Consider the following 24,603-nt stretch of genomic DNA (forward strand, 5'->3'; position numbering starts at 1 on the left):
TAATTTCAAAGATTTATCATCTATTTGTAAAAAAACAAACTACTCAAATAAGCAAAGCTGCATCAGAAATAAGTTAAATCATCTCCCTCCATTCCCCCATTGACAGAATCTTTATTAATTTGGAGGAAAAAACACAATTTTTAACACTGAATGACTTGTCAGTGTGGACATTTTTTGCAGTGTGCTGGATGTGGTCCTGATGCTGCGGTCCCGAGCCAGAGAAAAGCCCGTTAGAGCCTGAAGACCAATCAGAGCGCTTATCAGAGTTATCATCCCGCTTCTCCGCGAGCAGCCCCGGCGCACTTGTTCACCACATCCCGCGATTATCACACCTTCCGCAGCCTCGGACCGGAGGATGGTACCATGCTCAAACCGTCCTGGACACGGACCGAAGGGGTTACTGGACTTTTGAGTGCGCGCCCATAATGCCACATTATACCAGGTTTCTGTTTTTACTTTTTTGTTTGATCCTCATCGGAGAGTGCAGGAAACACAAAAGTCGGAAAAAGCGCTGGTCTGCGCCGGCGGATTCCCACAAACAAGGCTCGTAAGTGTGGAAACCTTTTGATTTTCTTTTTTTTAACCTCATCTGTAGGCTACCAAGCGATGTGGTGATAAATTAAAAGAAACTATGAGCCCCAGTCGGGTGATTATCACATGGCAAACATCCACCAGCATATAACGAAAAATCTGTCATGATATTTCAGAAAAGCATTTATATTTTTCCTTATAGAGCATAAACCTCAAAGAACGCACCTTTTCGATAACTTGCATCAGTTTGATTCTACTTAGCATGCGCTATACGATTCATTTACCTCATACAGATTCAGGTCAGCCTTAAACAAACAGAGGTGAAGTGAGGTGAGTTTAGCTGGTTTTCCCTCTACTAAACCTCCAAGAAGGTCATTTTAACGTTAGTGACGTGCGTTCCTTTTGATGGAAACTGTCACGGATCACGGTTTCCTGTGGATTCCCGGTCCGAAACATTATTTTATAAGGTTGTAGTTAGTAATGTCACCCGTCACGCCGCTATTTTTGTCGGGGTTGCCCAAATCTGTCTCGGAACCAAACCGTGCGTAAAAAGTGGCGAACCCAGAGCGCAGCGCTGCTCAATCTCCACTGCGCACGTAGCCTACAATCTTTTCCATTTACAGCAGCGAAGATGTGCGAAAGTAAATGCAAAATCAATCTCTCGAGGGTTTCATGGCATCGTAGAGATATCTTGGATTTTTTTTTTTTTTTCGGTTAAAGACAGATTCATCATTAGGATTGGGTTGTGGGTGAGAGGCGTGACTCAGAAGAGAGAGGTTACAAAGTAGATGAATTTCAGGAAAGCTCAAGATTGGAAAGTATATTGTATTACTGGATGGTATTTTCTCTGTATCCCTATTCTAATATCTCCATCTTCTGCAGCCAATATCAAGTACAATGCATCTCCTCACCAGCTGCTTCAGTATGACGGATATGAAACCATAGCACCAAACAATACAGCATATATCTATGGAGTTTTGTGCATGTAATCAAGATCTTCCAATGTATCACTTTAAATATTCATGTTTGCTTCATTTTTCAAGAAGATTACACCAGCTAATTATACCACAATTCACAGAACAAGAAAAAAAAAAAAAAGGGATTTAACTCCCATCCCCTAATCTCCTTCCCCTCCCTCCACCCTCTAAGACACAAAAAAAGTCAAATAGCTGCATCGCTCTAACGAAAGAAAAAAGAAAAAACATGTCTGGTTTTGCTTGTTGTCGCCAGTCCGCTGGCCAAGAAGGTGGCGGATGGAACCAAAACTCGCAAGGTGAAGACCGACCACCTGCTGCGCGTCGATGACCACGACTTCACCATGAGGCCCGCCTTCGCAGGTAAAGAAAGAACCGACACTCGGCTGTAAATCCACCTTCAGAGCCCAAATCCCCGCATGGAGTCGATGCACAGATAATCTTGTTGATGGCGATGTGGGCATCTGGGCGCCATATCGCTCATTTGTCCAATCTTCTTAGGTCTGTAAGCATATGCATGGACTCTAAGTCGGCGTCATTGCGGAGTATCATTCTAATCTGTGCTATTTGAATAGAAATGTTACATAGAAGCCTTTATTGAGTGATTTAACTCTTGAAAGGCCGGTGGATTTGGGCGGTCTAAGAGAAGGCCAACAAGCCGCCAGATGAAGGAGGTAAATATAATTCTACCTGCTATTTACTTGCCTGATTTTTTGAAAACCACAACACTGGTTTGTGCAGAATGTTAGTCCAAGAAGTCCTGCTGGGAGATTTTGAATGCCAAGATATTTCAGTTCAGCACTCGGTTAGACACTGGCTTGGCCTTTTCCAGAGTTAAGAGCTCAACTCATGCGTCCAGATTCACTCTGCGCTGAGTGTGAAGTGAGTGATGATACCATGACAGCTGGATAGAGCCGAGGCAGGTTTATTTTTTTCCCACCAATCTTTTTCACTCGACTGCAAAAGAAAAAAAAAACACACACACACAGAGAGGACAGAAATAGGGGAGACGGGAGAGCTTGCAGCCCCGAGCAGAAGACAGTAAGAAACACAAGAAACGACGAGCTCAGAGAAATAGTCAGCGAGTTTCATTAGACTATAAATAAATACAGAAATAGAGCGGAGAGGAAGTAATCCTGCAGCACCTTGTAGAAAGTAAACCAAGATGCCACCTCCAGAAGTGAAAAATCCCTACTTGCCCCCTATGTAGCTCCAGAATTAAACAGGCAGAGGCAAGTTTATTTCTCTAACAGCTTTTTCTGCTTGAGTGCAAAAAGCCATTGTCACCTCTGATTGGCCACTTACATTTCTCTGCACCGACTCTGATCAATCAAGTGTCGGGCCCGAGCCCAAATCAACTTGACTGCTGCCCTTATTAGCGAGCATTGTGCATCCTTGCTTTGCACCTTGAATGACACTGCTGCTGGGATTTAGAAAGGCAATTAAAAATAAGAAGCTTATTTGTGGAACTAAAGCATCTCATACTCTCATATTTTGCATAAACGGGCGCTCTTTAAGCACAGGAGGAGGTGGTGAACTAAATGAAACGCCCCACAGTGAATTTCATGCTGCTGTGGGACTACAGATGGGGGGTGCGGCTCCCACTGAGAATCACTTTTTGTGTTGTGTTTGTCAGTGAAGCACGCGGCTTTGTTTCTCGACGCAGGGAGCTCCACAGAATGTGATTGTCTTATTCAAACATTATGAAAAGCTGACTTGTGTGAGCACCCTGCTGCCTGCGAGACTGTCTGCGTTAATTTGGCTGAGGAAAGTGTGTGTGTGTGTGTGTGTGTGTGTGTGTGTGTGTGTGGGTGTGCAGCCGTTTCTGTGGTTCCTTCTGGCTTCAAAAGGAACGACCGCAGTGTTACTAATGAAAGCCTCTTACACGGCCGCTTCCTGTTCGCTGGAGGAATGATAGCAAGGACGACATTGTTACGTGCCAATGGGGGTCTCAGTGTAAGAGTGTAAAAAAACAGGAATTGTTATAGGAAAGAATGTTATTGTCCAAATGCACACAATAAACAGCTTTGTAGTGATTTTCTTATCCCGAAGAACATAAATTTAGAAGAGAAAAAAGTTAACTTTTTGGTTAAGATTCCTCTGCTTCTGCAGTTTCCCTCCGAGAGCGACTAACAGTAGATGAGGTTTGCATTATCAATTGTGTGCAGGTGGAGCTGTGAATGTTGATAAGGTTTCGGTTCCCCCAATTAGAGCAGTTTCACAATTCCCAGTAGGTGCACCACAGTGGCAAGACAATTTTAGCATGTGCAGGATGCGAAAGCCACAGGACATTTGTTTGGGCTGAATATTTGTCATCAACTTCTGATTTCCTTGGTGCAACTATGTCTGGAGGCCCGTCTCAGGCCCTCCCTGCCTCCCTCAGGTTTAAAGGAATAGTTCACCCAAAAATGAAAATTCTGTCATTATCTACTCACCCTCATGCCAAATGAAACACAGGTGAAATTTGTTAGTTCATATAACACACAGGGAGGTTGCCAGCACAGCTTCGTAGCAGCCTTCTCCAAAACAACTGAAGTCAATGGGGACCTGTTCTTTAGAGTTCCAAAACAAAAACAGCCAAACAATCACACTGTGAATAGAAAGACCTATTCACCATTATTTGTTGCAAATCAATCGGCTGTAGTTAAGATTTGCACTAAATGATGGTGTAAATATACTGTAGGTCTTTTTGGAACTCTGAAGAACTGGTCCCCACTGACTTCAGTTGTTTTGGAGAAGGCTGCTATGGAGTTGTGCTGGCAGCCTCCCTGTGTGTTATACGGACAAACTTCACCTGTGTTTCAACTGGCTAGATGATGACAGAATTTTAATTTTTGGGTGAACTATTCCTTTAAGAAACATCTGACAGAGAGGATAGATCTGTCATGCATTAGTCATATTTGCATTTTCCTTTCATTTCCCCCCATGCGAGTCTGAAGAACCCTCCACCAAATGCATCCTTTCAGTGGGATTTCTTTCTGGCCTCAGCAGCGGAGTCTAATGCATCGGCCTAGCTGTCTCATCTAGCCGCAGCTAACCCAACAGTGGATTTACAGCTGCTAATCCATGAAAAGAGGAGCAGTCCGGCGTCATTAGGTGAAAAGGATACAGGCTTTCCCCCCCCTGTTCTCCACACATCTTTAGACACTGCATGATCATGACTCAATCCTTGACAGCTGAGTACATGAATAAGTGAGCATCCTTGCAAAGTACCATTCTAACCTCATATTTGGAGTGGAGGCAAAGCTGGAGGCATTCTCCTTGCAGCACAAGTCCCCCTTAAAATACTTTCTATCTCACGCAAGATGCTAGCTTTTAGAAAAATGGTCACACCATGTTCCATTAGACTACTAGATGAACACAACAATACAGACGAGAGGGAGAACTCGTACATTTTAGAAAGCACCTGCAAAAAACAAAGACGCCTCCTCCAGAAGTGAATTATTCCCCCATTGCCCCTGCTGGCACACGTCAAAATAAAAGTCCCTCTTCACACCCATGTGCTGCATTCCCTAGAATAATGATCATTATGTAGCCTACAAGCATAACTATATTAATTAGAGATAATTACAGACATAATGAATTTTCAACCATGGGGAGTAATGAAAGGGCATGCATAGTGACTCAAATATTTAACCTGATAAAAAATTCAGTAGCTGGATAAATCCCCACAACGCAGCTAATATAAAGTTTGTTTTTGTGCACGCGAAATCATAAAGATTGTGCTTTTGTTTTCGCTCTCATGCTTTGATGATAATTCTATTTGAAAGAGCAACAGTTTGTATGAAATTAAGCCGCTGGGGTTCATTGGTCCTCTGAAGAAAGCAGAACCATGAAACAATTACTATGCCGGTTCTGCAAGGCTATATGTGCAGCAGCTACATGGCCGTGATGTTTTCACAGTGCATTTGGGCTGATATGTAAATGGATGACTTACTGACTTATTATAATGTTTGCTCTCTCTCCTCTGTGATTGCAGTGTTGACTCCTCTATGTTGTGATGTTTAGTATTCATAGGTTTGCAGGGGGAATGGGGAAAGCACAGGGTGACGCAGCCCCGCTTCATGCCCCATTTGAAACAGCCCACACGGAAGTGCCAGCGAGGGCTACAGGGGGCTAAAGAGGGGCTAACGCAGTGGAGCATTGATATGACGCATCCGTGGGTCGCATCTGATAATCAGTGACGTAGAATAATATGCTGATGCTGTCAGCTGAAAATAGCGAAAGGGAATCTTCTGGCCAAACGGCACGCAGTACATTTCATCTGCGCCTGATAGTCTCCTCTGAGTGTGGTTTACAAACACAGCCTGACTCTTCTAGCCCAGGTTTCTGGCCAGCACTGAAACAGAACCAACAGGATCCCGTCCCCTGTAATTTGAGGGTAAATGCACAGCTATCTGTCCTCTGGATAGTATAGGCCTTTTTGCCACTCTGTCTCCTCACAATAGTGCAGCTCGTAATGGATTCTCACTGCACTGCAAAAACTGACAGACATGTTCAGTTTTTTTTATCTTGTGTCCAGACTTATCAAGCTTATTTTAGGATTTTTTTTTTTGTGAAATCATCTTGCACTGGCAGATAATTTTACCGATTTCATCAAATTTGACTGTTCTTCAGTATAATGTAACTTGTTTCAGGACATTTACTTGGTAAAAGTTAAATTGTCTTGGAGAAAGTTTCAGGATTATCTTCATTGTTTTATGATGATTTCTAGAAGAAGTCATATTGGCATGTATTAAGTGAAATTGATCAAAAACCAGCAAGATTATCTGCCAGTGCAGTGAGGTAATTTGACTAAAAATATCATAAAGTAAGCTTGATAGGTCTGGAAACAAGATAAAAATCACTGGACAACTTGTCATTTTTTGCAGCGCGTGGCCTCCTTTGACCCGACTGTGGAGAGAGCTGACAGACTGAGGCCCAAACAAAAGAGAAAATGCTTCGTAAATAACAGGGCAGCAGAACTGGCTCTGTGCTCTCAGACGCCGCTGGGGCACAAGCTTTCTTCTCAGCAGGTGCCCGGTGCGCCGTCCCCAGATGCGGCGGCGGCGGCGGCCCAGGAGGAGCTCAGGCTTCACCGAGTCTGGCATGTGATAGGTGGCATATGGCGTGAGTGAAGTGAAGGGAGGGCACACCGCTGACAGCTGGCACTTGGCATGAGTTAATATCCCCTCTTCCAGGTAGCAGCTTTGCCACCGATTACGTAAGTCTGGCATCACTACCGCTGCACAGATTAAACAATACTATAGCAGGCGATGTGGTGACTTTATGCCTAATGCACAAATGAAAAAAAAGGGTGTGTGAATTTATTTTGGTATCGACGATTAGATGCTACTCCATATCCTTTCTAAATCCCAAACTGAGCTTAAATGTAATCCTTTCAATCAGCTGAATAATGCATAGACCAGCAAATATGAGAATGCTGTGTTATGTTTAACTCCAGTTGTCATACTAAATGACTTCAGATATTAGTCATGGATTAGCAGGCTACCTCATCTTGTGTTTTTTTTTTTCTTTTTGTTTTGTTTTTGTTTTGGGGGTTGGGGGGGGGGGCTGGGTGGAGAATTGGAGCTGATAAAAGGAAAATAGATCACAAAGGAAAGGAGTGAATGACTCACACTCTCATCTCTACTGAAAGGACACCTTTTGAATTTTAGTTGGTTGACATTGTGCATCATTAGACAGCTCTGCCACTGGCAAACATGCTAATAAACCATTTGAGAGAAACTGAAGGACAAAATGTAGAAGAATCCTTTCCCACTCATGGAGGAGAGAAGAATAACCAACTGCTCATCCCATTTATCCATTAAGCTCAAGGATAAATCTACCGAGACTAAATTGTGTTAATTGACCTTCCCACTGCAGCTATTTTGAACTTGAAACTCCAGATTCATGGCATCCATATAAAGATAGCCTTACTTCAAGGCATCAGTAAGACCTAACAGTTATCAAATTGGCTGGAAATCTCAGGAACAACTTGAATTTAAAGTTAGTGAGGTAAAGTGAGGTAAACTGTGAACCTATATCCCTCCAGATTCTTAAGATCCATTTGTTTCCAATACATTTTCTAATGCATTTTTCAATCTTGGTATACAACAGCAGGACATTTCTGTACTTGTTCTTCCAGATAGAGTTTCCCACCCTGACTGTGACGTACGTATGTTCAAAATGGCTGCCGTATGAATAAGGTTTATAGGTCTGACATAGGATGGGGTCTGTCCACTTGAACCATAAGTCTATTGGGTGAAGCCGTGACCTATACACACTGAGACACTAAAACCCATTACATGCAGCTTCTCAATGAAGATATGAATGCAAACTCTAATATATTTGATCGATATGGATCTGCAGGTCCAGCCGTCCCTGTCGGAGTAGACGTGCAGGTGGAGAGCCTGGACAGCATATCAGAGGTCGACATGGTAAGTGGCTCCAACATCTCAAACGCCATACAGTAGACACAGTAAGGTTGGGGAAAAATTAATTATATATAACAGCATAACGGTAATCTTACTGCAAAAATAGTAACTGAAATCGGTTTCAGTTACTGAAAAACCTAATTAAAATGGCCTTACTTTGGAAAAAAAAAAATAGGGATTACTCGGATTATGCTGTCTCTTTAACTTCATGTTCTATCTATCAAAGGCATCCGAAAATAACTTAAAGTAATGAGATTATACAACTAGGAGTAATATAATCTCAGTAGTAATGAGACTATTCCAGTGGATTATGTTACAAATTTCACTAGAAAGCAATCAGCAATCTGTGATGGAATACATTTTGAAGCACTCGAGCCTTTGGATATTGATGACTGCAAACTCCTACTGCTCTAACGAACACATGGGGAAGCAGCTTTTTACAGAGCGGGCAGCTAATGAGGCAGTACATGAACATTCTTCATTAACAGCATGAAAGTGGACACCGCACGAGTTTCGAAATGACTAACGCTCCCTCTGCCCGCCATTTTCATGGTACCCAGAGCAAGCAGTCAATTTGCACTTACCAGATATCAGCAGAAGTGTGTTTTTGCCAGTGGCATTTTCTGGGAGGTCCTCAGCAAAGACGAACGCATCCTTTTAGTTGTAGACATTTACCTATTGTTTCCAGCTGGATAAGCAGAATAAGATGATGAAAGCTCAGTGGTAGGAATTATTTATTTTGCTCAAACTCCGACTGCATTCATGTTGTGTAGTAATGTAATTAAATGAGCCTTCTGTTCTGAGCCATAAATTGGATTCAAAACTGCCATCCTGACGTTGTGTAAGCTCTGTGTGCGAGGACAACCACGGATTACATTTCATTTGGATCGCAGGGTTTTTGTATTTAATTGTATTGGAACAGAGGGGGCAAAATAAATGATTCCAGATGATGGCTGTTCTTAATGACATTATGTCATATCACAGGACTGCAGGATGATCAAAGGGCATACAGCAAATGGTGTCGCTATACCATTTAGAAGTTGTCAAGATCACCAAAAAGGAGCTTTTAAGAGACGAAGCCTTAAGGACTATATGAGTCCATTTGGTAAATTTTTAAGCAGCCGATGTGTTTGGAGTAAACAACCACTAAAGTCTTTAAAAATGAGCGTAGACTACGCTCAAGCATACAGACTTTTGATCGCAAGATTTGAAAACATCTCTCATTAGTAAATTTACAAGAGATTAAAGTAGTTACTCATCTGAGGGATTCGAATATTTTCCCCTGAACTCATCTTACGCAACATCAAAGGTGCTTTTATGGTGGGTGCCAAGAGTACAATGTGTTGTTGCCGCCGCCATTATTTCCAAACTGATCTGGTCTTATGTAATACCAGGAGGGGAACGGGATAGAGGCTGATCTCCTGTGGCGAGGGGAAGGAGTGCAGCGGTAGGGCCGCTCTGTTTGCATAGCAACGGGGGGAAAGAGACGGGAAGAAGCGGGTAATCTAGGACCAATACAAGCTCCGGACTGTACTTAGTAAACATATGTTCCTCGCTTCTGTTGGCAGCGTGCTCTTGATCATAAACAATCCATATAATCCATCGACTATGGGTCAAAGCAGCGTAATCCCAGCAGCATTCAATGAACCAGTGGCCAAGTAGAGGCCCTCTCTCCTAATCCAGAGGCTGCTTCTGTTCATCATCACCCCTCCCCCCTGCCCCCTGCTCCCTGCTCCCTGCTCCCTCAGGACTTCACCATGACCCTGTATCTGAGGCACTACTGGAAGGACGAGAGGCTGGCCTTCCCGAGCTCCACCAACAAGAGCATGACCTTTGACGGGCGCCTGGTGAAGAAGATCTGGGTGCCCGACGTGTTCTTCGTCCACTCCAAGAGGTCCTTCATCCACGACACCACCACCGACAACATCATGCTGCGGGTGTTCCCCGACGGCCACGTCCTCTACAGCCTGAGGTGAGGAGATAACGCTTCCCCGCACACAAGCTCTTTATTTACTGTTTCCCCCTCGGTGATGCACAACAAAGATTTGCCCGAGAGACATCCGGGCAGCAGAGAAACCATCATGCCCTCACAGGGTTTTCCCCATAAAGTCCGTCCTGCGGTAGATCACAGCGAGATGAGACTTGGCAGGTCCTGGTGTAGCATATTAGAGCTGGCACGGTTCACACTGTTTTTTTTATTTCCCCAGGGTTACAGTCACTGCTGCCTGCAACATGGATTTCAGTCGTTTCCCTTTGGATTCGCAGACTTGCACGTTGGAGCTGGAGAGCTGTAAGTGCTCAAGTTTCCCCGCATTCCCTACTTTTGCTATGGAGAGAATAAAAGTATGAAAAACCTGTGCGACAAACTGTTAATAGTCCAATGCATTATTGCAATATTCCCCCCTCTGAAACACTGCTGCTTCTATAATGTCTTTGTTTATACTGTGATTTATCGGATTCAAGACTTTTTTCACTGAAAGTTATTGGCCAGCTCGACACAAAACACTGCTGTGAAACAGACTTATATTTGTACTTCAGATGAGTATGTACTCCTACTAATGTACTGTGAATATACTAATGTAGTACTACTGACTAGTACTGCCACTGCTACTACTGCTACAGTATAGTAGTGATGCTGTCACTGCTGATGATGGTACTGCCTCTACTAATACAATTCTGGACTGTATCTTCATCCTGTAAATTCATGCTTTCTGTCCTTTAGATGCTTACACGGATGAGGACCTGATGCTGTATTGGAAAAGTGGAGATGAGTCCCTGAGCACCGACGACAGGATTTCCCTGTCTCAGTTCCTCATCCAGAAGTTCCACACTACCTCCAGACTGGCTTTCTACAGCAGCACAGGTACAGCGGCAAGACAGAGGCTGAATGGAGTTTTAGCTATACAACCATTTCTTCTCATTGACTGAGTTAAATCTCAATCTGTGGAGCCGAAGAACCATCCATTGAGGTTTAACTCAACCAATGAGAAAAAAAGTTTGTATAACTAAAACTTAAGTCATTTGTCCACTCATTTGTTTGGATAAATGGACAACACAGAACTAGAGGGATTAGTATAAATGTTCATGTTTTCAATGTATCCACAAGGTCTTTCCAGTGAAGACGATTCTCATCACTTTGAAACTGTTTAGGAGGGAAAAGAAACATTGTTCTATTTATTTACACACTCACACACACACACACACACACACACACACACACACACGCTCCCAACCATTAAAACACTCATTTCCCCTACAATTTCACAATATATTTTTTTATTTCTCTTTTCATTTTAGACACCTTATTGCTGCTCAGTCGTTTTCCACCATGTTGTGCTCCGTTGTCATTTACATTTTTGTGATCCAATTCAGATCTCTCTTTGCTTTTCATTTTGATTGTTTGTTGTTTTGTTCATTCATTGGTTTGCATTGAGGTGAGATGGTTTTTTAAGCCCCTTGGGCTTGTTTTTATTTCCCCCGCACAGATTAGTAATTTCCATCTCTTCTTTTTGTTTACCATTGCCATTTAGCGCTTCTTTATCACATCACTTTTGTGTTTTATCACTGCACAAATCAACTAAACTATTTGCAAATATCCCTTGTGTTTTATTTCTTCTCGTCTTTCCAGGCTGGTACAACCGTCTGTACATCAACTTCACCCTGCGGCGTCACATCTTCTTTTTCCTGCTGCAGACCTACTTCCCTGCTACTCTGATGGTCATGCTGTCCTGGGTGTCCTTCTGGATCGACCGCCGGGCCGTCCCCGCCAGAGTCTCATTAGGTAAGAGGACGTACGACACAATGACGGCTCTGCCTGTCTGCCAATATTTCATTTAGTGGGCACTTGTATCCAAAGCACCATACAGTATAACAGCATATGATTTTAGCATGGGTGACAACCAGAAGGAATCAAAGCAGTATTGTTGTGTATTTACTTTATTTTCCCATGGGTTTAATACAAACAGTAATACACTCAAACAGGTCATTAATCATGAATCAGAATCAGGAAGGACAGGGGAAAAGAAAATTAAAGAGAAACATATGGATTCACTCACAATGTGCATCTAAAAGTGGGAGTATTTGTTGTGTTCTTTTATCTTTCTATTTTGTTTGTTCTTTTATATGAATTTTATCTTTTTATCTGTCTTTTATCTGCCTTCTATTGATGTAAAGCACTTTGAGCTGCATGTTGTGTATGAAAGGTGCTATACAACTAAAGGTTATTATTATTATTATTATATTATTATCAAAGGCTCCATGACTGCCATGGTTACTCATGGTTGTATGTTTTCTGTGCTTCAGGTATAACCACGGTGCTCACCATGTCCACCATCATCACTGGAGTCAACGCCTCCATGCCCAGGGTCTCCTACATCAAAGCCGTGGACATTTACCTCTGGGTCAGTTTCGTCTTTGTGTTCCTGTCGGTGCTTGAATACGCCGCCGTCAACTACCTGACGACCGTGAGGGACGGCAAAGACCGGAAGCTCAGAGAGAAAGTCAGGGAACAGGTATGGGGAACCCTTCCAGAACTTACACACACACACACACTATTCTTTCAACTTTTTACTTTTACTCGATCTTGATTTCATTTCATTTCAATGTTTATTTGAATAGGGACAGATACATAGACATAGAATATTTAAACGAAAATAGTCTGATGTCACATATCGCAACATTTATAGCCTAAGCTAATTTGCAATGTTTGTCCCTAGATGGGCTTTTGTAAAAACACTGTTCTTGAAAAGGAAACTGTCAACCTATGTTGAAATATTTTTGATGTAAAAGGGGATGTGAGAAATAACCAAATAAAAAATAAGTTTAAAAAAACAAAAAAAACAAAAAAAACAAAAAAACACTGTTAAAACAGATATACAATAAAACAGAGATAGAATACACACACAAAAGGACATTGTCAACATAAGACAGATAGTACCAAAAAAAAAAAAAAAGGAGATAACCTGGTATAAGAAAAGAAAAGAAGGAAATAGAGAAAGAAAGAGAGAGACAAAGTCACTAATGACTACTTGACTGATTGCTCTTCAGAAACTGTTTTGTGAACTGATTCGTTTCCTCGATCTGTTTCCCTCCAGTCCCAGACGCTCCCCTGCACCTGCGGCATGTCCCACGCCAGGTCCATGATGCTGGACGGGACGTACAGCGAGGCGGACGCCAACAGCCTGGCGGGGTACACCCGGGCCCCCATGGTGGCCGAGGACTCGTCGGAGAAACAGGAGCGGATGGTGGTGCACCTCTCCCTGGACAACGAGTCCACGGGGACCAAGAAGAAGGGCATCCGCGGCTTCCGGATCATCCAGAACACCCACGCCATCGACACCTACTCCCGCATGATCTTCCCCGGCGCCTACATCTTCTTTAACCTGATCTACTGGTCTGTGTACTGCTGAGCGTCTCTGTTTTTCGTGATGAAGGGACAAACTTATGGAACCTGAGCTGAGAGAGAATCGTTTCCGTCCTGCACACCGAGGTGAAGTTACACCAGACGGCCGAGCCAACAGAAGATATCACGGGCTTCTGGGTGTGAACATCTGCATCTCTGGCATCTCTCTCACCGCAGAACTCAACCCGCTTGTACAGCTTTCACCCTTTCTGTCACTTTATCACATGAGCTCCACATTTCTCCCCCTCCCCGAATCCAACATCCATCTGTCCTGACTTGATTTCCCTTAAGTAACGTAGTCGCTGAAGCTTTCTATCATCACGAACAAACTGTCAAATGGGGGGACATGAACTTTGTTGCTGTTGCCGTTGTAAACTTTGGAACTGACTGAGTCACACAAATGAATGTTGTCCTGAGCAGATGGCTAATGAGGCAACATGTGAACTAAATACCAGGCTTACTTCCCTTAACAACACGTCGGCGATACTGGCAAGGTTTCAATTAATGTGACAGTAAATGCCGCCCCTCGCTACTCATGGACTCAATCAAGCAACACTCAAAAGCGGGACTATACAGTAAATAATTACCATGATTTTATGCTTTAAAGCATAATACATCACTGTTACTGAGCAAAGAATTGATTTATTCATGTATGTACTGGCTTGTTCACTCATTAAATCTATTTTATTTAGTATTTATTTACTTTTTTTTGGATGCACCAATAGATCCATATGCCATTACACCTTAAGTTGGCAATGTTGAAAGGACAGGGCTTGTATAAAACCGCTTGACATTGGGTAACATTTCTATTGGATGACACAGACAGCATGGTGTGTGTGTGGTAAACGGTGAAGAACACTTGCGTGAGCTGCTGACGCACACAGCAAGACAGAGATGTGTTTCCAGTTGTATATTTCTTAGAAGGGGATTTAAAAAAAACAAACATATAAAGCTTTATCAGTGATGTAATGAACTTGAACCGCCTTAAGTGAACATTCTTTTTTTTTTTTTATATACCACCATGGTTTCATGGCTGTATTTTTTTTTTTTTTGTTGTTGTTTGCTTGGATACCATGAGTGACTGCATAGTTCTGTTGGGATTTTCTATGCAGTTTTCAATCCAGCTAGCATTAAATCATATAAGTTAAATAATGGGAACTGAAGACCGTCAGAAGCTAGACTTGGACTTGGACTGACCAGGCTGTGATGTGGTTTCTCCATCACAAGCATTACTGTCGACATGTGGACAGTTTCATTCCACAATACTGGATATCCATTTAGGAAAAAAACCTAAAAACCTGAAATTTACAAGTCAATATTTCAAAAACAAAGGCAATTTTACCCTCAAAAGCAGAACCATTTTGCTGGCTAATGTCTCCAGCTGACTCATAATCTTTTCAGCAACCAATAATGTGCTTTAGTTTCATGCTAGCAATCAATTGCTAGCGTGAAATGATGAATTGCAAGAGTAGGTGTCAATTTTTTCCAAATGGTGCATATCTCATTTTGGAATGAAACTCATATCAGCAAGTCAGAGGGAAAAAAACAACAAAAACAAACAAACATGCAGATGTTGGTCCACCAGCTTCCAAGCCAATATCGGTTGTAACTGCATCTTCACAAAATGTTCAGAATGTATGCTTTCGGAGCAGATTTAATAAATAAAGTCTTTCTTTCACACATTTAAAGGAGTCCTGATTTATGCCCTTTGAAGATTTTACATTTCTGAAAACCAGTTAAAGCGGCGAGGATTCCCACAATGCCGCCGAGTTCTTCCACTCAGCGTTTTCCTGACAGCAAAGGCTGAGGAACAACTTTACTGAAAACGCAGCCGCAACTTCCAAGAATTATCTATCAGACACAATCTTCCTGTGTGACGCACATCCGTCTCTAATCCAGATTTTAGAGAGCACTCTGGGCACATCTAATCCCCAAATAAACAAATCATGTCAGATTTGCCTATGCTACCACTACTTAGGATACACAGCAATAAGGCAACTGATCCCATACTTTCATCTATGTTGTTTATTAATGCATGCACTGATTTAAAGTAATGCAGTGATTCATGCCGTATAAAATTGCATTTGGCTATGAATTTATGCCCACTGGCACATCCTTCAGTATTTATTGTCCAAAAAGGACGTCTGTGGCTTGCTGTGCCTTGGATAATGATAGAATAGTTGATAATATTTACATTTCTTTGAAAGCCCAGTATGGTGAAAAAAAATAGTTCTAAAAAAATGTGTGCAAAGCCGATGATAGTGGGCATTTTGGCTGGATTTGAACAGGAAGGAAAGGATCTGATTTGAACCGCATTTGACCCAGATCTAGGTTTTTGAGTCCGTTTTTTTTATATCACTGCTCAGTAGACATCAAAAAAGCATCAGATCTGGGCTGCAGAGGTAAAAATCCTTTTTTGATGCCCCCCGTACAAATACAGCCCCCGACAACTGGGGAATTCAACTGGAATATTAAGCCGTCAGCAAGGTGTCAGTGAGAGACAGCCTTCAACTTCACGTCTGTCAACAAAATAATTTTAATATGCTTTGCCAAAAAATCCCTGTCATTCCCTGCCTGATAACTGGCTCAGGTAACTAGTTTACAAAGGCCTTATTCCTGTGTATTAACCTGTGTATTAACTAGGGCTGGGCGATAATTCAATGTTATCGTTTATTGTCTTTCAGTGCAATCATATGGTGAGGATATGATGATATTGCGATATCGTGATACACAATTCTGTTGCCTAAATTGGTGATAACAGGCAAATGTTATTTAAAAACTCTGACAAAATGAGGTATGGAACATTTTCATTTTCGAGTTTCGAGTTTAGACATCACACCTAACATTACCATGCAATTCAAGGCAATGAACATCAATTTGATTATTTAATGTGATTTTGCATACGTGAGCCATATCGCGATATATATATCGATATCGTTATATGATTATCGTGATATTGATTTCAACCCTATCGGTCAGCCGCCAGTATTAACCAATGGAAAAGTACTGTAAGTACACAATATTACAGTGTATGCACTTGATGGAAATCTCCCTAATACATAATGTATGGTATAACATTTTAATGAAGCCATTTGAATGGTGTGTTATACTGTTGTAAGGACATTATGTATTAGGGAGATTTTCATTAGGTACCTACACTGTAATATTGTGTACTTACAATACTTTTCAGTAGGTTAATACACTGCAATAAGGCCACTGTAAAGTCAAGTGTTACCCTGTCTTTTTCATGCAGTATGCTCAGCTCTGTAGCTCTGTAGCAGTGTAGCAGTGTATAATCTGTCTGCAGGTTGATGTTCACCACAGCCACAGACTGCTGTGTCACCTATAGGGCAGAGAGGGTGAGGGACACCCGGGGCAATCCTCACTATAAATACACCCAAAAGCCTCCTGTGAGCCCGCTTCTCGGAAATTGAAGTGAGTTTTTTTTTAATTCCAAAAATGAGATATCCACCATTTGGAACAATTCACGCCAACTGTTACAAAATTATTACTGGCATCAAAGTGAAGCACATTGTCGTTTTGGAATTAGATACTTCAATTAGCCCAGGAGGTATGATAGAAGCACCTCATTTCTTCTTTTGATGGTGTGTGTGTGTGTGTGTGTGTGTGTGTGTGTGGGTTGGTGTGTGGGTGCTTTGGGAAGTAAACGTGATTTGACTACTACTTGAATGAGTTTGAATATTCAACAGTCATAATTAAAGGGTAATTGATGGGGATAGCACACTCTTGTCGGCACAAACTATAAGTCAAATCTATATTTCCCCATGGTAAATATACAGAAGATTTGACTGAAAATGTGAAAGATATAATGTCACTGTCATCATTGATAAATGTGAGCTGATCACCCACAGCTCCTGATGTAGTGTAGAGTTAGACTGATCTATCGATTTTCAAATATATTGAGCTTTTATTAAAAATCGTATAACAGCCAGTGTTGTCCACTGCTGATATGATTTTTGCACATTTTACTTATTCATTTGATTGTTCAAATATTGTTTTGGTAAGTTAGTTCTTCATTTAAACGCCTAATGTATCCCAGACTTTCACCTGCCATTGAACATGTGGTGGGCGACCTTGAAGAATTTCATTGACTTGTGTTTTAATGAAGAGTTTTTAGTGTCCCATGATGGTCTAAACTTTCCACCCTCATAAGAATAAAAATCTGCTGACAACACTGAATACTTCAAATTTAAAATTAAAAACCCATTAGTCGAGCCATAATGTAGCGATAAGAGTATTGTTTTTGCACAAAGCTTTCAGTCAAAATAATAAACAAAAGGCAAAAAAAAAAAAGACAAGTTCCCTCTACTTTTACAATTAGCAAAATTATTTTTTTCAGTGACTTGGCTCATCCTCCCAGTCCCATTAATTAGGCTTTCACAGTGAAGATTGCTCTCTCTGCCACTTCATTTAATTAATAAATCTACAAAAGTTATGAAAATCAACTTAATGAACTTCAACGGCTCCTCACATACCGCAACAGTCTGCGAGCGCATGATTTAAATATCTCCGTTAACACCTTTGCAGCATCGTTTTAAGGGACTTTGGTATTTCATTTTCACACGTCTACATAGGCCATATCATCAGCTGACAGTTGGTTTGTGCAGATTAACCTCTAATGAAGGGAGATTGAAAAAAAAAAAAAAAAAAAAAAAAGCTTTATGTAATGTCATGAGGTTGGCTCTCCATCAAGTGCTGCAATCTTCCACCCACCAAATCCAGATTAATTCTGGTTGTGTGTGTGCATGTGCGTGGGTGGCAGGGTGGGGTGGGGGTGGAGGGGGGAGGGGGGGGGGGGGCAACTGGGGACGAGGAGGGGTGGATCTGTCATTTGTAAAGAAAAACTGCCAGACGTTTTATGCGAATTATTAGTCAATACTGTGGGATTTAAGTCTTGACTTTAAGCTGACAACCAAACCATGTTTCTTTCATACAAATATTTATCAGTGATGAGTATTTGTTACCACTCTGTGTTTGATGACAATAAATGAATAAATTCACAACACTACACATCTGGCTCAGATCATTCGGTCATTAAAAATGCTGTTTTTTGGGGGTTTTTTTTATGTGGTAGATCATCATCACCTAATATTATGCCTGAGTTACTTCATATATCACAGTTTAGTCTGTGCTGCCCTCTACTGGTTGGAGTGATAAAATACAAAAGAGAGGGACAATATTCAGTAACAGGTCGACTCTCAGCCAGACATGACAATAAGACAGCTATGAAATTGATAAATATGCCTTGGGAATTTTCTTGTAATTATGTTATGTACCAGTACTCCTAGCTATTTTGTATGCATTTCATTCACGATTTATGTGTTTTTATGAATATAAAAAAAGTCTAAAACAGTTATTTCTCTCCTCCTGTGAGCCTGTCTACAACTTTTGGGAAAAAATCAATCTCAGTGTTTAGTCATATATATTTCTCACTGAAAGTTGTCATCTGGTATTATTGAAAGTAAGTCCATTGAAATGCAAAAGTTGTATTATTCTTGGTGCTAAAATGTTTGTTCAAAGGCAGAAGTTTTAAAGAAGTTACCAAAATCTTTTAATAGAATTGCACATCTTAATTTCTTTACAAACGGTTAACAATTAGAAAATGTTAACTTTTAAACTATACTTATACCAGGAATTATTCAGTGAGAGAAATTGGAAGTATACTTTTTTCTTTTGTGTAATTTATGTATTTTGCTTTCCTGACACCCTTTTTCTTTAGTATTGTGGTAAACACTTGCGTATGCATTTTAATTTTGACTTGATTACACCTCTAATGCACTTATTTTTCTCAATAAATAAACTAAAGCTATACTGCTGGATTGCACTTCAGATTTGGTTTTACCACTATCTCACACAATCTCACACCATGTTTCTTCCCTGGTTTTTCCCAGCTGGACCCATGGAAGTATTGCTGTATATCGGACCACTGGAACAGCCGTGTGGTTGTTGAAGTGCCCTCGAGCAAGACACTAAAACCGTCCCTGAAGTCACTCTGGGTAAGAGGGTCTGTTAAAAAACACACTGAATCCCTACCAGCTGTTCTGTAGCTCCCCCTACAGGATAAATCAAGTATTACACCATATCATCAAGTGGTATCTTCATTTATACAGCTTCATTTACCTTTGAGATACTGACAACCAATCAACAAAACCTGTTTTTTTGATTCGCCTTTTAGTGGCAGGATCTCATATAACATGTAATCTGTCAGTTCAGTCTGGAATACAGGATTATGGACCCTGAGCTTTAGACATTTGGTGACCATTGATCCTTTTTGTAGATAGGGAGGCTGATAACACCGTACAGTCAAAGGTGTAGGCTTCTATATGTTGTGTTGGTAATTGTTCTACAGTGGGTCTTTATAGATTGTCAGTATAGTGCTGATATGGACAGACGTAGGCCTCAATAGGCTGTCAGCCCTGATGAAGGTATAGGCAATCTGATAAAAAGCAGCACAATCCTGGCCGGATTAATGGCATAGGTCATGCTATATTCTAATATACGTTTTTTAATATCAGAAATGGACGTCTGATGGTATCAGACCTGAATACAGTGATAGGATTCAAACCTTTCACAACAGAGACTGAACCCATAATACCCAGTCACGACCAGTCACAACAGCGTGCAGCTGTTTTACAATCTCTTACAAAGAAAACAAGAGGTTTATATGCACAGTAAAATATTTGTGGCTAGTGTTAAGGGAGGGATAATAAACGGTGAGCTGGTTATAATTGCAAAGCAAGCCCCAACAGGCTGATTCAAGACTTTTTTTTATTCTCAGTTTTATTATTTTGTTTAATTAAGTAATGATGTCACTACTGTTTTATTTATTTATTACTGCTACTATTGTTTTTATTTTCTTTTATCTTATGGTTTCATCATTGCTTTGCCTTCTGCGATGTCGACTGTGTGTTGGGAAACACTTTGAGTTGCTTCTCTGCATGAAAGGTGCTATACAAATAAAGTTACTATTATTATTATTACAATGACCGGCTCCCTGTACATTGTCCCACTTATTACACGGCTACTCACCAAAGACATTAATCTTTTATTAGATACTTCATTTTTTGCCTTTATTTGACAGATACGGTAGAAAAAGAGAAGAACGAAAAAACATTATTTTACTCCTGTGAGCCTGTCTACAACTGTTGGGAAAAACTCAATCTCAGTGTTTTGTCTTATATGTACTGTACGTATTTTACACGGCTACTTATCAAAGACATTAATCGACATTCATTTTTGGGGAACTTTTTGCCTTTATTTGACAGATACAGTGGAAAAAGAGAGGAAAGGCTCCTGGCTAATGGTTGGATACCTGGTTGGTTGGATACCTTTTTGGCACCTGGGCAGAAGTCATGTCAAGGCGGTGTGATCTCCTCATACCTACTCCTCCTTCATATGTCTGCTCGAAAAACAACTTTCGATGACACTCTGGACATATGGTCCGCTGATGACGTGGGCTGTCCTGGGCCATCACACTGACCGATAGGGATGGGACAATATGCTTCTCTCTTGACACGATTTGATACGCAATATGCAGTTCACGATTCAATACAACCATGATACGAATGAAATAAATAAAAGTTCAATAACAACAAAGTCTGACTGTGCAAATTTATGTTCATTTCTCAGCCACAAATCTTTCTAGCAATCGCACTGGCTTGCTAGAATGTAAACAATTTAAAAATGTCATTACAAAGTGCAAATAATATAATTTGGATGGAGAGCTTCGTCTTCACCATCATCCAGACTCAGTCTACAAATGGTCCAGAATGCTGCTGCAAGGCTTTTGATCAGGTCCAGCAGAACATCTCATATATCACACCCATTTTCTCTACACTGGCTTCCCATCAAATTTAGGATTCAATTTAAAGTTCTTGTAATCACATATAGAGTCCTGCATGGTCAGTCACCTGTGATGTGCTCCATCCCTACATTACAAGCAGGTCACTCAGGTCTTCTGACCAGGCTTACTGGTTGTCCCTCACTTAAAACTAAGACTAAGACTTAAAACTAAAGGTGATGAAGCCTCTGAAACTGTGGCTCCTAAACTGTGGAACGCTCTTCCATTAGACTTGAGATCTGCAGACTCTGTTGACACCTTCAAAAATCAGCTCAAGACTCATCTGTTCAGACTGGCCTTTGTTTAGCCTCTGTGTGTTTCTTATTAATGTGGTCTTATTAGCTATTTTTCTCTCGTGAAGCACGGTGTGACTTTGCTCTGTGAAAGGTGCTAAATAAATAAACTTTACTTACTCACTTACTTACTTACTCTGACCTCAGCAGCCTCTAAAAGACCGCACCTCCTGCCTGTTCTAGCCAGACACGGCTGACCCTGCGAGGACCTGGTACCCGTCAACACCTCCCTGGTCACACCGTGTCTGGAATACAGTGGAGTCCTGCTGGTGGGATGCAATAAGAGGCAGGGGGAGATGCTGGAACGGGTACAAAAAAAAAAAAAAATAGAGTCCTCGAAATCATCACCAGAGGCGGCACAGCACAGCCACAACACTCATCCCTACAGGGTGGCAGCGGTACAGCAGGTCAAGGGTGTGACCTGCTCACAACACCCGCTCTGCTGCATGACTAAACACAGCTCACTGCACAAACTGCGCGCTGCAGAATAGCAATAAGCTCACATGCTTCCAGGCCAGGAGAGACCGCTTTAAAGCAGCAACCCTGCCAGCGGGGTCAGGCTGTATAACGCCCAACTATAAAAAAAAAAAATAAAAAAAAACGACAAAAATGGTCACTATTTCTTGACATGTATAATGTGTTTTTAAGTTTTACATATTTATCTGCATGTATTTTATATAGACTATTTTTATGTTAATTCTGCTTTTACCCAGTTTTTAACTGTGAGCAAGAATATAGTAAACTCAACTCGACTCAAAGATTGGGGGAAAGAGAGGGGGATGACATCGACAAAGGTCGGAGGCTGGATTCCGACCCACACCCTGTTGTTACACACACAAAGACAACCATTTGACATGTAATATTGATTTAAAATGACTTTATTACAAGCTAAAGTAATTTACTTCCACCAAAAGAAAAACGGTTCAGCAGAGCTAAAACCAAAGAAACGTCTGTAGCTAGCATCCAAGCTAACATCCATGGGCTACACTGTAGCAGGACTGTAACCATAGCAACAAATCCAGTAAGATTGCTGTTCAGCCTGTAAGCAGCAATTGAAAGTTTTGTGCTGTTGAACAAATTAAAAGTAATAATTAACAGACAGTAACAGACAGAATGCGGCCAATCAGAACTGAGTATTCAACAAAGCTGTGAAATTATTGTTAATTACCTTTACGTACTGTGACTTACTGTTTAATTATCAGCCATGAGGATGGAGAAGACACTTCTGTATCCTTAGTGGACAGGCGTGTCTGAGCTCTCTCTGGACATCGTCCTGTTTGTTTGTCAGGTAGGTGTCTATACTGCTGATCTGAGGACAGATGTAGGCCACATGCTGTCAGTCAGATATAGGCCACACCTCATGAAGCTTCGACTGGACAGATTGCCTCGAAAACAAACACGATAGCCACGCTGTCCTGCATTCACTGCTGTCACGCTTATATTTACTAATCTATCAAAACAGTATAAAGGCTCAAGAAATAATCTTAGGCAGGAAAGGAAAATGAAAATCCTGCTGAAATCAGATCTGACAACAAAGCGGAGCAGGCCAAGGCCCACTGCCCCATGGACACAATGGCACCCGAGCAGCAGTTTAACAGGCTCATAGGAGAAAACAGGCTGAGATGATTGACTGGTAGACACAGATACTGTTGCCTAAATGTTCAAACCCCAATAAGTGGTGAGGTGTGAGGGTTGACAGCCTGGGTGTGGACCATAGAGGTTGGATGTACAGTTTGACTGATATGGGTTTTTGGAAGCCGATATTTTTGTGTTGAAGGTACCCAGTCGGGAGCTGATATTTTATGCCGATATTCAAAATCTTTCCTCTGAAGCAGCATTTAGACCATCATGGGACACTAAAACTCTCCATTGAAACCCAGAGTAATTAATTTCTTTTAGTGTTAGCAGCTCTTTAAGGTGTTAAGGAGTGGCCCACCTCACCCTTTCAATGGAAGGGGCAAACTCTAAAGAATTCATTTACAAAAATAAAATTGCAATAGGGAATAAAAGGCAATACGTTTTCACTGTAGGTTTTACAGACTGTTTTCAGTGGTCAGGGAGGAACCTAGATAGTATCGGTGGTGAATGACACTGACTGGCCTATATCCAATATTTAGTCAAAGGCCAATATCGATTGGATATATTGGTTAACCAATATATCGGTCAAGCCAAGCAGATTTGTGGCAAAATCAATAAGGGTTGTGTTATAAAGTCAGCTTCACAGCTCAGGTGGAAAAGAAATGATAACAACTGTTGGACCAAAGGAGGGAATCAATGTCACTGATAAGCAAGCTGATGCTAATGTCACTTAGAGAGCTATTACAGGACATTGGGTCTCACTGTTGATCAATAATACAGTGTTATGGGACTATTTAAAAAAAAAAAAAAAAAAAGAATTTGGTGATGGGAGTTTATAACCCCAATGCCCTGCCTGCACTCAGCCTCTCCCTCTAACACCCAACACGGTTTATACGTGGGTGCTCACCCTGGATTATGGTAAGAGGGACAGTTACATAAGTTCCTATGCATAATTGGTAATTGGGAAGGTGTTGGCTATTATTTATATCTGTACACCTACATTAAAGTGTATTTTAGAAACAAAAACAACGTGTAATAACGTTATTCAAATTCATTAACCAAACGTCACTCTTAATATAACATTTTTAAAAATCAACTCCTATAATAATCGCAAACTCCCCAGATTCAAAAGCGCGCAAAATTATTTATTAACTTAATACACAGGTGAGAAAACTATTGATGTACTGACTGATGTAATGCCTAATTTCTCATCCACTTTTAGAAAGGCGATGATTCAATATTACAGACCTAGATATATATATATGGAAGAAAAAAAAAACATTATAAGTGGGCATGCGGATTTCTCATTTGTCCGACCTGCAGGCTGCTTGCTGTCACCTTTAACCTGTGCATGTGGCGAGTGAATGAATCCGCTCTTCCCGGCCGGAAAAACGTGCCCCGTGTTCATGTTCATACTCCACCGAGCGGACGGAGAGCAAATCCGAGCCATCTGACGTGGAGGATTTATAGGTTTAGGCGAAATTGCTTTCCCCCTCTGTGAGATTAACTACCGTGGGATGCGGGCTAAATGTATAGTATCTGACACTGT

The 24,603-nt window shown here is 41.2% G+C and overlaps 1 protein-coding gene across 1 annotated transcript; it reads left to right on the forward strand.

The window, feature by feature from the left end:
* The first annotated feature begins 425 nt into the window (after window positions 1-425).
* LOC139657237 (gamma-aminobutyric acid receptor subunit rho-2-like) lies at window positions 426-13,329 on the forward strand. The gene is made up of 9 exons (XM_071535003.1): window positions 426-547; window positions 1,762-1,868; window positions 7,857-7,924; window positions 9,670-9,893; window positions 10,129-10,211; window positions 10,644-10,784; window positions 11,550-11,702; window positions 12,224-12,432; window positions 13,015-13,329. Exons 1-9 carry the CDS (start codon window positions 426-428, stop codon window positions 13,327-13,329), a joined length of 1,422 nt encoding a protein of 473 aa, XP_071391104.1.
* Window positions 13,330-24,603: the final 11,274 nt, after the last annotated feature.

The sequence above is a fragment of the Centroberyx affinis genome, unplaced genomic scaffold (genome assembly GCF_046629955.1).
Source record: "Centroberyx affinis isolate AG114_WGS23_722 - 3 ecotype Tasmania unplaced genomic scaffold, CSIRO-AGI_Caff_v1 ptg002643l_1, whole genome shotgun sequence".
NCBI lineage: Eukaryota > Metazoa > Chordata > Actinopteri > Beryciformes > Berycidae > Centroberyx > Centroberyx affinis.